At 41.1% G+C, this 16,540-nt stretch overlaps 1 protein-coding gene across 9 annotated transcripts in view; it reads left to right on the forward strand.

Annotated features, from left to right (window-relative positions):
- Positions 1–16,540, forward strand: part of DIP2B (disco interacting protein 2 homolog B) — a 209,792-nt gene that overhangs the window by 91,177 nt on the left and 102,075 nt on the right. For all 9 annotated transcript variants that reach the window (XM_070621288.1, XM_070621291.1, XM_070621289.1 and 6 more), the window contains exon 2: positions 9,391–9,462. In XM_070621288.1, the coding sequence (XP_070477389.1) occupies positions 9,391–9,462 (72 nt within the window). The remainder of the gene's footprint in view (positions 1–9,390; positions 9,463–16,540) is intronic.

Here is a 16,540-nt window from a genome sequence, read left to right on the forward strand (position 1 = left end):
TCATCTGTTTATAAATTTTCACTTTATTTCTGCACTTGCAAGGGGTTATACTTAGGTTTTTCTACATCATTGATGAAGAATGCCTGTCACATGCACTGTTTAATTCAGATTCAATAATTGATGTAGATGTTACTACTTATTGCTTGGTTTTTAAAAATATTCTGGTGGATGCCGGAAGAAAGGCAGAGTAATCGACTACACCTAGCTATTCTTGCAAGACTTAGTTTTCTAATTTTCTAAGGAAGATTAAAGATAAAACTCAGGTAAAAGAAGCAGCCATAAAAAAATTACCCTTTTTTTCTTGGGAGCTTTTTCCTAGGCATTTGCAGCTTTAGGCCTAAATTAAAATTACAACATCCCTAGTGAGATACATATAATCCTGTTTTGTGCATAATGGTACTGTTTTATTTACATATATTTATTTTAACTAATCCCTGCTCGTTTCTGTTAGGTATTTGTTCCTCTTCTTTGATATCAATTTTCCTTCGTTTAAACTGTTAGCACCCAAAGGCACTAACTTTGTTGGCCCTTATATCTAAGGACCTAGCACCGTGATGTGTCTTTAGAGACACTTAATGCATTCTCTCCTCTTCCTTTTCTTCTTTTTTTTTTTTTTTTTAACAGAAACTACCAACTCAGAATTTTCTAAATAACCCTTTTAAGGATAAAGTTATTGTTAGGACTTAAGGGTGGGGCTGGGGCTGGAGTGGTGTCAACTAAAACCAGTTGAATGTGTGCTGTGTGCCAGGGACTTGGCTATTTGTTCTGTCATTCAAGACTCATCACAGGCACACCAGGTAGGAGTTATTCCAGTTTTCCCTATTATGAACCTGAGGCAGAATTGTTCAGTAACTTGTCAAGGAGCCAGTAAATGGCAGGCTCAGGGTCCAAACTGAGGCCTGCCTCATGCTAGAACCCGTGCTTTGTCTACTGACAGAGCCATCCCAGAGATTCCTCCGCCATTTAAACACTCAAGTCATTTGTATAGCAAATTTCTTATGAGCAGACATGGTTTTTCTAATGGACAAATGAACATACCTTTTGCATTAGATGGATTAATTTAGCCAGCTGCCAGCTGATGTAGTCAGACTTAGAGTTCAGTTTCTTGGTGTGTTTCAAGTGTTTTACTCTGTTGCTTGTTATTTGTTTGAACTTGCTTGGTGCCTTAGGTGAAATACCATCTGTAAGAAGTCATATATGTTTGACCTAGAAAACAGAATTGTGCAGCCAAAACAATTCTATGATTTGAGTTTTGGGAGAAAGCAATCTGGGCTTATTCTCAAGTTCTTGACATGGAAAATGTCTAGTTATTGTCCTAAACAAGATGAGAGGACATCCACTAAGAATGGAAATTTGAATGTCCTGAAGTTGATTTCCTTGAAAATCTTTTGTAAAATTAGCAAGGTTGAATTAAAAGAAGACTTTGTGTGTGTGTGTGTGTAAGATTGGCCCTGAGCTAACATTTTTTGCCAATCTTCCTCCTTTTGCTTGAGGAAGATTGTTGCTGAGCTAACATCTGTGCCAATCCTCCTCTATTTTACGTGGGATGCCACCACAGCATGGCTTGCTGAGTGGTGCTAGGTCTGTGTCCGGGATCCAAACTGGTGAAACCCTGGGCCACCAAAGTGGAGTGTGTGAACTTAACCACTTGGCCACGGGGCCAGCCCCCCTTGCTGGCTATTTTAACTACAGTTGAACATAGTTTCCACAGTTGACTGTCTCATTTAAAAGATGATTAAAAGAGAGTTCACCCAGGGCTCTGCTGAGGAGGGGGAGAAATTTTTTAATGCCTTGTGGAAAGTCATATTTTGGAGTGAATCATAAAAATTATTTATCCCCTGTTGTTCATTTTATGAACAATAGGTTTTATCCTTTTATTGCATCTGGTTTGGGAGCCACCTACAAATAAACAATGGGCAAAGAACAATAAGAAAAAGCCAGAGACCCGGGTTCTAGTCTAGCTGTGTGTCCTTAAGCAAGATATTTATCTTTTCACATCTCGGTTTTTTGGTCTGTTGTAAAGGTAACACGTTTTCTGTTTATTGAAGAGACTTTTTAGGCAAATCAATGAATTGATTTCAGAATATTTTGAAAAGTTAGAATGAGGATTGTGTTACATAGAGGCGTTTAATGAACGGGGAAGTGAGTTGATGACCCATGAGATGAATATCAGCCCTCAACTTCAAGTGTCTGAGGATTCCACGTAGAGACACAGATGGTGGAGTCCTGCTGTTTGGCTGGGCCTCAGGAGCAGCAGTGGAGCCAGTGTCCTGTTCCTCAGAGATGGAATTTACAGCGTTCATATCCTTCTGTTGCTCCAAGCATGTCGCTCTCTTCCACAGCTGTGGGTTTGAGGAACTGTCTTCACCCTTAGTGTCTGTCTCTCCTGACAGTCGTCCGTCAAGACCCAGCCCAAGAGTAACTTCTGTAAAGTCTTCCCAATCTTTCTGAAGCCAAATTTGGAGCTTGTCTCTGAACGTGAATGTGGGGTAGTGTTTAGGAGGAGGGGGCCTGGACCCGGGTCTGCTTGGGTTCAGAGCCTGATCACAGCCCTTACTAGGTATGACTGTGGGCAAGTTGCTTAAACTTCCTGTGTGTCAGTATCCTCATCAATAAAATGATGATAATATCGCCTTCTGGGGCTGTGGTGAGGCTCTTGTGACAAACTGATGCATAATGAGCCCTCAATGAGTGTTATTTATTTTATTTATTTATTCTTATTGAGTATTATAATTATTTTTTATCACCATTATTTCCTTTCTACTTCCATAGGACTTTGTACATAATCTCTAGTGTAGCACTTGTCACGTTTATTATAGTTATTTGTTTAGACCAGGAGCTTCTTGAAGACATAGGTACTGTTTTGTTTATCTTTCTTTAACAGTGAGCGTATCATCCATTTGGTGCTCACAAAGGTTTTTCATGGCATCCACAAAGTCCCCCCAGCCATACCCACCTCTGACTGAATAGGTATGACTTCGAGGCAGGGCTACAGTGACACACACCTGTTTATTCCATTGGAACAGAAAGTTTATGGCTGGAGCTGTAACCCTTGTTCTCTGTCCGTCAAGGTTATACATACATGTGACTTAGTGACCTTCCAGAATTTCCCAAACTCTGTTTATTTGGCTCATGGTGCTGAACAAGGTCATCTATGAAAATTAGTTAGCATTGCCCTACTTCCCTCTGGGAGGTAAGAATCATAAAGGAACTACCAAACATGGCCATACCCCTACAGAGCCGATCAGCAGCAGAGGAAACCACTAAATGACTCCATCCTTAGGAGTTTACCTTGTATTTCTCACATTGGAATGAAAGGCCAGACCCAAACCAAATGTCAACCACTCTGCAGCTTTCCTTTTCCTACCCAGACAGAGTTCACGGTGCTTTCTTCTGCACTCCACACTGCGTTTGGTGTACATCTCTCCCATGGCACATAATTATGGTGGATTAGTAATGCTTGTGTAGTAATGCTCAGTTAGTATTAGTAATGCTCCTTCGTCTCCTGTCTTTGTGACATAGTTGCCTCCCCCTGTCCCCGCCTGGCTGGTAGGGTAGGCTTCAGGGTGCTTTCAGGAAATGTTTGTAGCCCAGACCCCATAAGAAATACTTTCTTTTTTTTTTCTTTTAAAGATTTTATTTTTCCTTTTTCTCCCCAAAGCCCCCTGGTACATAGTTGTGTATTTTTAGTTGTGAGTCCTTCTAGTTGTAGCATGTGGGACACCACCTCAGCGTGACCTGATGAGCAGTGCCATGTCCGCACCCAGGATTCAAACTGGTGAAACCCTGGGTCGCTGACGCAGAACGCACAAACTTAACCACTCGGCCATGGGGCAAGCTCCTATACGAAGTAATTTCAATCACAATAAAAACTTTGCAAGGTAGATATAATTGTTCCACATTTTACAGACGTGGAAACTGAGATTTATCAAGAGGTTAAGTAAAACTTGTCTAGAGTCAGACAGCCGGGAAGTGGTAAGGCTGTGCTCCATCCAGAAGTAGTTCTGTTTAACTCAAACCCTTTAAGTTCTTAACCTCGGCGCGGCACCACCTCATCAGTGTAAATATACGCTCGGATGGCCAGCCGACTTGAGAACTGTTCCTCCTATCACCCCTGACCTTTAAGAGGCTTGGGGTGGCTGAAGGCTCATACACCTCCTCCCAGCCCCCTCTGTCAGTGCCCTTGAAGATGAGTTGTGGACTCCCTGAGCCAAGCTGCTTTCATTGATCCAGGTGGCCAAGAGAGAAGTTGGGATCATAGTTCCTCTCTGTCTGCCCCACACAGGTATATCTTTCCATATGTCTGGTGTTGGCTATTCAGGATTGTGGTAGTGCCAAAGCAGCTGGACAGTCTCAAGTCATGTGGGTCCCCGGACTGGGGCCCAGGGCTTGTCTCCTGGTTGTTTGGGTCAGTATCATCTTTTCAGGCCAGGTGCCTGCACACCTGCCAGGCGCTGCAGACCCCTGGAAGTGGCTACTCTTCTGAGTGTACACGAGGGTGGAGAAATGTGTTACCCTAGTGGGAGGGGAAGTCTAATCCTCCCTTTATTTGTTTAGTTCTCAAAAAACTTGAACAACAGGTTTAACTTAGATCTATGCCATATTAATGCAAATTTTAGACAGGTATAGTTATGGCACTCCTTTTTGTTTTATATGCCAGATAGCAAAAAATCTGTTGTGAGTGAGAATGCCTGTGGTGTGACTTAGTGTCTGTGAGCTCCCGAGGCTCTGAGCTCGCCCGTGGGGCTGTCGCTGCCGAGAGGACGTTCTTGCCCTCTTCTCTTGTACCCTCCTCACAGCAAGTCAGCGGAACCGCCCAGCACACTCCACGTGTGATTCTTTAGTGCAGCAGTTTCCAAACTTGCCTGATTTTCAAGACTCATTGGAAGGCACTTGTTGGACATACAGACTCAGTGAATCAGAGTCTTCATGGGAGGGGCCTGGGAATTTGTAGTTTCACAAGTTCCTCAAGTAATTCTTAAAAATTGGGCAAGTTTAGAAAACGTTGCTTTAGTGCAGCATAAACTGCTTAACTACAGGTGGTGAGAATGATAAGGGCACAGACTGTAGGTGGGCAATGAGAGAAATGTGAAATAACAAATGTAGTTACATGGCATAGCTGCATTCCTCTGTCTGGGCTTGCTCTCTGGCCAAGGGATGCATCGAAATCTGTTGGAGTTCCCTTGGCTTGTAGTGCCTACTGATTTGGGTGCTATTCTTCTCTTTCGGTGGGCCCCGTGTTGCCTTCCTGGCTACCTTTGAGGTCTAGCTGTCAAGTTTCAGGAAACTTTTGGTTCACTGAATTTCTCTCCCTGGGCCTTTCAGCTCCTGCTGACGTGAAGATCTCTTTTTCTCCCGTTTTCAGTTTTCGACCCAAGTACTCATATCTCTTTGATTTATTGTTTTCTCATGGCCCCCATCTTATTAATTCATGCAGTCACTCATTCAGTTGTCTGTTGTGCCAGTCTGTGGGCGAGCTACAGAGATGTACAAGATACAGCCCCTGCCCTCAAGTGCACAGTCTGGTAGGGACACAGATGTGTGAACAAGTAATTAAAATAGCAGTGATGTGCTAAGCGGCATCATAGAAGTGTGTGCAGAGCTGTAGGGGCACAGGGAGGAAGTGACTGACAAGTGGTGGCAGGCGTCACAGAGGAGGTAACTTTTTGAGCAGGGTCTGGTGGTCAGAGCAAAGTGGGAGGGCGTTTCTAAGTTGTTGTGTGGCTCATCACCACAGGCGTCACGTCCTCGTGCCGTTCGTCTCCTAAGTCTCTTTAGCGTCTTTGCTCGTTTAGGATCTGATGGAGTTAATTGGCCTGGCCGACGAATTAGACTCTCTTGACTGACTTTGTTCAAAACCTGAGATGGTCAGTAGTTGATTAATGTCTGAGATACCAAGACTAAGTTTGTCCCACGATCATTTATTGGTAGTGAATGATTGAGACTCTAAGCACTAAAGAAGGCTTTTAAAGACCTTTCACTTTATCAGATGTGTTCTGAGCCTGCGGAAGTGATCTTTGTGCCCTCTGGGGAGTGGTGCGTGTGTGTGCGTGTGTGTGTGTGTGTGTTGGTGGTAGGGGAGCTTGTGAGCAGAAAATGAGACAGGAGAATGACTTTTGCAATAAAAGACTCATTTCCCGTGTAGGCTCGCACATCTCTGGTAGCTGTGTGTATTGTTAGAGATGACCTAAACTCTGCAGTTTGCTAATTTGACAAGCTTTGGTTTCTGTTTCCAAAAAATGCACTGTGATTTTCTCTTATTTCACTAGAGAAATAGAGATGAAGGGCCATTATGATTAAATTCGTATAGTTTAATAAGTAGTCATGATTGCAGTTTTAAAATATCTATTGTTTCTTGGAATAATGGATGTTCATTGTAGAAAAATTAAAAAATACAGGCAAGTGAAAAGGGAAAAAAAGCTACAACTAATCTATAATTTTGCAAGCCATAGCTAACCAGTTACTGTTTCAGTGTGTAAAAATCCAGACTTTTTCTGTGCATACATATGTGTGTGAAAGTATTGTTATTCCAGAAGTTGAATATGCAGTGTAAACTGTTTAGTATCTTACCTTTTTTCTTGTTATATACTGTGACCATCTTATTGTGTTAAGAAATATTAGCCCTGAGCTAACGTCTGTTGCCAATCCTTCTCTTTTTTTGCTTGAGGAAGACTATCCCTGAGCTAACATCTGTGCCAGTCTTCCTGTACTCTATATGTGGGTCGCTGCCACAGCATGGCTGATGAGCAGTATAGGTCCATGCCTGGCATCTGAACCTCTGAACCCAGTCCGCCAAAGCGGAGCACGCTGAACCTAACCACTACACCATGGAGCTGGCCCCCAGAACGATTCATTCTTAATGAAAAAAATCTTTATTTTTGAGATTATGCAAATCATTCAGGCTTGTTTTTTTACATCAAACTCTGTTAATGTATATGAAACAAGTGAAAATTCCCCCATAATCCTGTTCCCCCTAGGATAAATGTTAATTTAGCATATACACAACCTTCCACACTATTTCCCATATATATACAAACATATCTATTACTATTTTTTACAAAATTAGATCCTCTTATACCTACTGTTCTGCAACTTGCCTTTTACCTTTAATATATCTTAGACATCTTCCTGTGCCAGTATGTTTGGAATACCTGCATGTTATTATGTAGATCAGGGTTTCTCATCCTCAACACCATCGACATTTGGGTTGGATAGTTCTTTGTTGTGTGACTGTCCTCTGCATTGCAGGAGGCTAACAGCATCCCTGGCCTCTATCCCTTAGATGCCAGTGGTGCCCCTTCCTCCAGTTGTGACAAAAATGTCTCCAGACATTGTCACTGTCCCCTGGGGGCAAAATCACTCCTAGTTGAGAGCCACTGATAAAGATAGTCTATAATGTGAGCATCTAGAGTCCTTCTGGTTTTCTCGTTACAAATAAAGGGTCAGGGAATATTCTCATATTGATTTTTGTGCACCTGTGTGAATATTTTTACTGAATAAATTCCTAGAAGTGCAGTTGCTAGATCAAAACTTTGATAGAAATTGCCCAATTACTACAAAGAGATTGTATTAATTTATTTTTCAACTATATCCTGATGATTCCAAATCCATCTCTTTCCTGAGTTCTAGATCCATATATCCAACTGTTGATAGGACATATCCTCTTGTGTGTCTCATAGGCCTTTCCTAGGCTCAACTCACATCTTCTTTGACCCACCAAGCATGCACTTCTTGCTGTATTTTTCTGTCAAAGAATGTCACCACCATCTGCCTCATTGCTCGAGCCAGAAACCTTCTCTACCCTACATCCAACCGATCACCAAATCCTATCCGGTCTTCCTCGCTAATGGCTCTCTCCATCTGTTCACTTCTTTTCATTCCTTCTACCACTATCTTTAGTTTAAGCTACTGCTAACTTGCGCAGATCACTGTAGTAGCCCTGGGGTAACAATTAGTCTCTACCCTTGGTCACATTCTCTTCAGGGAGAGTGAACTTTTGTACACTACGATCTGTGAGTGTTGCTCCCCTGTTTAAGCCCTTCAGTGAGCCCTGTCACCTCTCCACCATCTCCTCCATCAGGCAGATGCTGAGGACAAGAGCAACTGACAGGCATCACCTTGGCTTCAAATCTCTCTGTCCATCAAAATATGCTTTTTCCTTCAAATTGACTATATAATAAGTAAATGTTGTAAGTTTGAATATATAAATTACTTTTGTACCAGATTTTGACTTTTAAATAAAGATTTCTGTGAATTAAAAAAAAAAATCTTGGGCTGGCCCAGTGGTGCAGTGGTTAAGTGTGCACGTTCCGCTTCTTGGCAGCCCGGGGTTCGCCGGTTCGGATCCCAGGTGTGGACATGGCACCACTTGGCAAGCCATGCTGTGGTAGGCGTCCCACATGTAAAATAGAGGAAGATGGACACAGTTGTTACCTCAGGGCCAGTCTTCCTCAGCAAAAAGAGGAGAATTGGCAGATGTTAGCTCAGGGCTAGTCTTCCTCAAAAAAAAAAAAAATCTCTTTTGGAAAACAATACTCTTATCATGTCACCTCACCTCATATATTTATTCCCCTGGCTTTGAATTACTCATTCTCCCTTGAGTGTCCCCTTGTTCTCCTCCATTTCCTGTTCCGTTCAACTCTGCTCTCTAGCCATCCATTTGCTACCCTTTCTTTGGTACCTAGCATTTTGCTTGATGCTTCAACCACACGTTTTCTCCTCTATTAATCAGTTTATCCTTATTGCATTTATTGTATATGTACTTTTTGTGTGCTTCAGTTATACTTTCTTATTTAACCTTGTGAAAAAAACATACATGTATGTAAATAATACAAACCAGTGAACTGAGGGGAGAGGGTGTGGGAATTCCCACCCTAGGTTCCAGCATAGATACTGGGGTACAGAAGGGCCTTTGAAATATTGCATCCTAGTGCCTGAACCCTGACTTCTCCCCTTAACTAGACTTTTGATTTTATGTGGTTCTATACAGCAGTGTAATTGAACACCTCCCAAATCAATTGCATTCACTTGGTCAAACTGAAACTTTGGAGAGAAGATCGTCTGTGTGCCAGCCCTGCAGCATTCCATTTTGGTATATCTTAAATACCAAGGCAACAAGGGGTACCTCGGAGCTCAGGAATCGCTGACAGGGTATGCAGCATATTGCTATGCTAGACTGGTGTAGGGACAAGCCCTACAATTTTCCACAAGAAGTCAGCTCCAAGCCTGTGGGAAATCACACATAGCAAAATCCTTGGCAAAGAACTATACATTTTTTTCCTACTATCCATGTGGTAATTCTATAACACTCTGTAATTAATTTTATTTTTACAGTGAACAACCACAGAGTAAGAATAATGCATAACCTATTTCTCTTTCTTGCTATTTTAGGGGACATCACACAGAAGGGATATGAAAAGAAAAGGTCAAAACTCCTGTCTCCCTACATCCCGCAGACACAAGGTAGGCAATGAGACATGGTTTAAACCTTCTCAGTATTTTTACACCAAAGAATGCTATCGTATAGGAGATCTGTCTTTTCTTGGTTCCTGTTTTCTCCCTCCCTTCCTCACCAGGGGAGAGAAAAAAACGGAAGGAAAGAAAGGAGGAAATGAATCTTAACTGAGCATCTGCTGTGTGCTAGGCACTTTTAAAATACCCAAGGTCATCAAATCATTTACACAGACCTTGGGTGATACTGGCTCTGTGCATGGCTGACATGATTCAATGGCAGAAAATTCCAGGTCGTGGAAAAACTAGTCTTATTAATGCCTGAGCAGGAACTGTGTTGGAGTGGAGCAAGGGAGCAAAGATAAGAAGGAAGGACAGATTCAGAGTTGCAACGCAGCTCAAGGATTGGAGTCCCTGAGGATTTAGGGGTAAGAACCCTAAGTAAACTTTTAAATTAATTCACAGCCTGACATTCCTTCTTCAAAGAGACTGGTGTGTTTTTTCTATATCAGAAAGTCCTGAGTCACTTTTGTGCTTAATTCCAGAGGGGTTGCTGTAACCTTTGCCTCTAGACAAGGCTGTCTGTCTCTAAGTCGTCATATTTTTAAAGTTACTCAGAGTCCAGGATTTCCTTTGGTAGCCTATTTCTGCTTTAATCACTTTTACTATAAGGAATTTTTTCTTTATTTCTCATTTCCCCCCTGCAATCAGAGTTCATTTCCACAAGCCTGTTCTTTGTGGAACTAATTGCTTTTACTTCTGGATTATAAATACCTTGAAGACTTTGTATCCCCCATGGTTTTAATATCAAGTCTTGCACAGGGTATATAGTCTGTAAATATTTGTTGAATGAATAATGGAATAAATAAATGAATAATGGTGGTATATCACTATATTTCACTGAAGGCCTTGTTTTATTTCCTGCATTATTCTTAAAAGTTCCTTCATACAAAAACTAGTAGGTCAGTGCAGTGACAGCCAATTTAAAATAGCTTAATGAACAGATGGATGTAGAAATGAATTGAGAGAGAAGAGATACAAATTGGGCCAGTGACAGCTAATGAAAAGCCAGCTTTAGCTGAGCAAGGCATGCCAGAAAAGGGGAGTACTCTGATTGGCTGCTTAATTGTGGATCTGGCCCATGCCTCTAAAGGCCCAGATGTTTACTTTAGTCATTTTGTGCAAAAGCAATCAGATCCTGAGAAAATAACTCAGTAAGAGATGTAACTACGAAAAGGATCATGATCTGTTTGTTATCTGTAGTCAAGCTACATAGAAACCAAATCATGTTCAAAAACCAATTTATCAATTTACCATGAGAAACCAATAAGGCACAGTCAAGTCTGTGTGGTCAGCACATTCTTGCTCCGTGGGCAGGCCTACATGGGGAGCCAAGTCACAAATAGAGGGTTGCTTAGTGAGTATGGATTTGGCGAATCAGACATTTAGTTGCAGTAGGCCAAGAGAATGTGACATAGTTATCTCACAGTGGGGAAGGTCTTCTAGACGACCTCGAGGGGTCGTCTGATGGTAGCTCCTTCAGCTTCCTGCTACCAGACTTCAAACCTGCCACATCTACGCCCATCATGTTTACCTCCTTCCTTCTGGTTAAAAAGGTGACTTGTCCCTCTTATCCAAGGACAGTCCTTCCACCTGTGCTTTGGATCCGATCCCCTCCTCCCTTTCCAGAAATCTTACCTATCATCAGTCACATCAAGGACAGGGCAGTGGGAGTAGGCCACCCCCAGTCCAGGTAATGAGGGGTGCAGTGTCTGTAGAAAATTAAAAAAATAATAAAACCAACGAAAAGTTGGTCTTCTTTAGTTGTCACTGTGTGTAGCAGTTCTAGACACGGTAAGTAATAAAATGCTCCTCCTGCTGGTGCAGACAGCTACGTTGCCCCCAGGTCTGCCACTGCTGTCAGTTCCCTGTCGCTCTCATACAGTCACACTCTCCTTCTCAACCAGATTCTTCCCTCAGCTGTTCATCATGCTCATTACTGTTCTATTAAAAAAAGAGAAATCCTCCTTTGTCAGCCACTTCCATCTCTCCTTTCTCCATCTCCCCTTTATGGTCAGACTGCTCACAACTGTCTGTACTTACTATCTCTATTTTCTCATCTCCTGCTCACTTCTCAGCTCATTCTAGTCCCTTCTGGCGCTATCAGAAGTGATATCTCAGTAGTATTCACCAGTCTACGCCTTGAAATGCTTCTTTTGAAACACTCTTCTCATTTTCTTACTCCCCTGTTCATGTTACTCCTAGTCATTTTTGGAGGCTCATCTTCCTCTGTTAAATGTTGGAATTCTCAAGGCAAGGCCCAAGCCCTCTTGGTATCTCACTCTGTATCAGTGGTTCTCGGATTTTAGCCTGCATCAGAATCTCTGGAGGGCTTGTTAATAATCTACAGACTGCAGGACCCGGTCCTCAGGCTTTCTGATTCACTAGGTCCAGGCTGAGCCCAAGAATTTGATTTCTCTCAAATTCTCAGGTGATGCTGAAGTTGCTTTTCCTAGGACCACATTTTGAGAACCAACGCTCGATCTTTCTAGAGTATTTCGGCCGTACCTGTGGCTTTAATTGTCATTTAAATACAGGCAATTCCCAAATATGTATCTTAACCCAGATCTCTCCTGAGCTCGATCCATAGAGCCAACCGCATACTTAATGTCTCCAAAATATATCTTGAAGGAACCTCCATTTCAGCGTATCCAAACATGTCCGTTAAATTTAATACTTCAGCACACCACCCCTACCACCGGCACCAACCTCTGCCTGCACGTGCGCACACACACACCACCAAAAACTGACTGAAATGACGTCCAGCCTGTTCCTCTGCTTCTCTTCTGGTTTTCCCCTTCTGAGTAAATAGAATTCCCCTCCATGAGCCCAACAAGGCAGAGACGTAGAAGTCCTCCTCAGTGTCTCCTTCATTCCCTGTCTCTATCTCTTACCACGTCCTATCCGTTTTCTGTTTCTTCATGAGCCAGTTTTGCTAAGTTTAATTTTTTTAGGAAATTGTCTCTTTTGAGTAAGTTTTCAAAGTTATTGTTTTGTTATTCACAATATTCTCTTTGTTTTTTAAAGCTTTTGCTTTGTTTGTATTGTTTACTTATCTCTCTCCTGCTTTTTCTCTTGATGAGTCTTCCAGAGTTTGTCTTTTCAAAGAATGATCTTTTGATTTTATTGATCTTTTTTTTAGTATGTCTTTATTTTCCAATTTATCATTTTCAGCTCCTGCATATGTTTCCTTCTTTGTATTCATTTTGTTTACCATTTTTGACTTTTTAAAAATTTCCTGAGTTGGATGCTTCCATCGTCTGTCTTCTTTCCTAAGATAAGTGTTTCTTAATCTGACTGCAGTCCGAGAACACGCACATACAAAATCAAGTCTTTGTTATTTAAGATGTGCCCGGTGTTTGGTAAATTTGTGTAACTCATCTATTTGTATTTTATTTGTTGAGTGGATGGTTATGGCCCATTAATTCAAAGTAGTCAATTGTGTTGTTTAGATCTTTTCTATTCTTACTAATTTTTTGACTATTTGATCTATCAATTCTGATAGAAGTGTGTTGAAAAATCTGTACCATGACTGTCGGTTTGTCAATTTTCCTTGTAGTTCTGTCAAGTTTTGCTTTATATGTTTTAAAACTATGTTACTAGGTACACACAAATTAAGAATTATTATGTCTGTCTTTGTGCATTGCTCCTTTTATCGTAAGTAACTATCTTTATCCCTGTAGTGTTTTTTATCCTAAGGCTTTTTTTCTTTTTATCTAAATTGTCTAGAGTTGCTAGACATCTTAATTCTCCTCCCAAACAAGACAAAAACTTTAAAAATGCTTTAATGTTGACCACCACCACTCCCTATCTTATATATTAGTACCACCTTATTTACATACCCCCTCAGTTATCAAGTATTATTATTACTGTTTTGTGTGGTTAACAGTTGTCAATATTCATTTCTTTGTTCACTGTTCCTTTGTCTATCTCACTGCCTCCTCTCAGCTCAGTTTCCTTCTTCCTGAAGTCCCTAAATAGTAGTTACATATTTTAGTGAGCGTTTGTTAGTGGTAAATGCTCTCAGTTCATGTTTCTCCCTTTGCCCACCTTTGTTCTTAAGTCTGTTCATGTTTTTCGCAGAAAGGGATCATTTGTAGGGCTGGGTAATCTATATTATGTAGGTTCTGAGCAAAAGAGGAGATTACCCCTTGGCATGTTTATCCCATCTGTCTCTGCAGATTTCGAAGAATGCATTTAGTTTGATCTTTTTTAATGACATTGGAATGCAAATTTTAAACTTACTACATAGTATTAATTTCTAATATAGAATTAAATGACGTGAAAGTCATTTTGATGCTTTTGGTAGGAATTTTCTACTTCTTACTTCTAGAGGGATTCAGCCTCTTCTGACTCTAGTACCTTGTTCGAATTCCTTCACTCCAGTTGTGAGAGGCTTTGCTGTGAGGGTGGCTACTTGAGTGTAGTGTATAACCTTCTCCGCTAATCTCTTTTGAAATAAAAAATTAATACTGCCTGCAACATTGTATTACTGGAACATGTGCACATGTTTATCTAAAAATTTAGATTATCTAAAAGTTTAGTGAATGATTTTCTGTCTGGAATTGATTTGGAGTTGAGTTATCTTGGGATGCATATTTATATATATTTTAGATTTCCCACAAGTTACATAAATCTTTAAAATAGGACTTCAGAAGAAAATTAACAATGTAATAGGGAGAATGGGGAGACATGAAAGAGAACACAAGGTTGAAGAATATACTTAGAAATTAAACAGTGGAAATTGAGAACAATTTTGGTTAATAACAAGCATCGTTTAATTCACTAGCATCAAAGGAGTTAGATTCAAAAATCACTGGCTGACAAAAATCTGATGTGTCAAAATTATCCTTGAAAATCACTTAAAACTTCCCAACATTGGAAATGTTTGTTGTTTCTTTAGTTAAGCAAAACCCAAGTGTTATCTGGTATTTAAGTGCCATCCTGTATGAAAAATTCCTGTCTTGATAAAGGTTGAAATCATGCTCAGGGCTTCAAGATGCTCTCACTACGAGAGGCCTGGGAGAAATGAAGGTGGGACGGGTTTGCATTTCCTACTCCTTCTGAGCCATATGCTCTTCAGAAGGAATAGCCTGGAGAACATCTTTCAGTAGTTGGAAGCTACTAGAGCCTGGATGTAAGGCTTCCCACACGCCTCAATTAGCAGACTTGCAGGGAGAAGGGGCCAGAATTAACTCTCTTTTGGCATGGCCCAAAGAGTTGAATTTTCAAACCACACACGCTCTCACTCTAAATTAGTCACTCTTGGCCACTGTTGTTGGAGATGCAGGAAAATGGAAGGCTTTGAGTAGGGAGGCAACTCCCCTGGGCTCGTCCTGTGGTCTAATCTTTAAAATACTTTGGGTATAAGTAACTGATAATTCCAACTAGCTTTAATAAAGAGTTTATTCTGCTGATACAGGGGTTACGCATAGAACCTCAGACCAGCACATATTTACTAAGTGCCTTCTCTGTTCCAAGTACTGTTGAGACCCTGGGAAGCAGACAGCGTTGGACAAGACCGACAAGTCTGCCGGGACACCCTCTGGCTTGCTCCCTCAGTCTACTAGGGCTTTGTTCAACCAGGACTTCCACAAAGAAGGCTCCCTTGACTAGCCTGTTCAAAAGCAGTCCCTACCCCCATTACCTGAGTTGCATTTTTGTGTGTGTGAAGAAGATTGGCCCTGAGCTAACATCTGTTGCCAGTCTTCCTCTTTTTTGCTTGAGGAAGATTGTTGCTGAGCCAGCATCTGTGCCAGTCTTCCTCTGTTTTATGTGGGATGCCACCGCAGCCTGGCTTGAGGAGCGGTGCTAGGTCCACACCCAGGATCTGAACCTGTGAACCCTGGGCCACGAAAGTAGAGCACACCAACTTAACCACTACGCCGCTGGGCCAGCCCCTGAGTTGCATTTTTACAAAGCTCTCTCTGACTGTCTCGTGGGTTATAGTTTGTTTGTCTTACTCCCCTACTGGACTCTTAAGGACTTTAAAATTAGGAGTATTCTTTTTTATTATTATTTTTCTTCCTCATGTCCACAGTTTCTAGCATTAGTGCTTGACACATAGTAGATATTTTATACATGTTTGTGGAACCAAACAGAAAGAACACTTAGAATTTCTAGGCTCTCCTTTAGTGAACATCTGTGAAGATGAACCTAATGAAAGGTAATGAAAGAAGCAGATTAATCTACAGATTGGAGAGTAATTGGTCCTGGCACCTTATCTCCACCCTCAGTAAATCTCTAATTTACTCTACTAAACCTCAAGAGACTGTGCACAGTATGTTGATTCTCACCTCAGATTTAGCATTTCTCTTTAATTTTTATTTCCAGGTGAAATTAATGCATCTTTTTTAAATAGTCAAATAGTACCAGAAGGTTTGTAACAGTAACAACAAAAAGCAGTGTCCTCTCCTTCCCTAGAGACAACTTCTTTCAACTCTTTCAGTGGTTTCTTCTGGCATTTACCTCTGTTTTCCTAAGTAACATTTTACTGCTATTTCTTGACTTTTCTTCAATTTGAAGCATTATTTCTTCATTTTTTACTATAAAAGATTAGAGTTTTCTCTCACGTAGTCCTCCCTCAACCACACAGACACCCCCCTTCCCTTTGCCCCTTCACATCTCCCATCTCGTGCTTACTCTGGGATGAATCCTCAGTATATTACTTTTTTTGTTGTTAAGTCAGCATTCCATGTTTACATTATTATGAGTATGTGAATACTGTTCACAGCTAAGTTGCTTGGTTTAGTAGGATTACATTTCCTTTTTTTTCTAGTTGATTCATCAATCTTGTTCTTATTTTTGAGGAGACAACTCTTGGTCCTCTCTCTCTGCCTGCGTCTATCTGAACTGATCATCTTCTTGTCCAGCCACAGGCCTTTATTATTCTGGTGGTGTTTTGGGAAGGAATAGGGATAGACAGAAGTGTTCATTCCGCCATGTTTAATCAGAGTTCTTTATCCTAACGTTTCTATTTAAGAATTGTTCAAACTTTGTGCAGAGATAATTTCCATCAATCGGAATGATC

This window comes from Equus przewalskii, chromosome 5 (genome assembly GCF_037783145.1).
Source record: "Equus przewalskii isolate Varuska chromosome 5, EquPr2, whole genome shotgun sequence".
In the NCBI taxonomy this organism is placed as follows: Eukaryota; Metazoa; Chordata; class Mammalia; order Perissodactyla; family Equidae; genus Equus; species Equus przewalskii.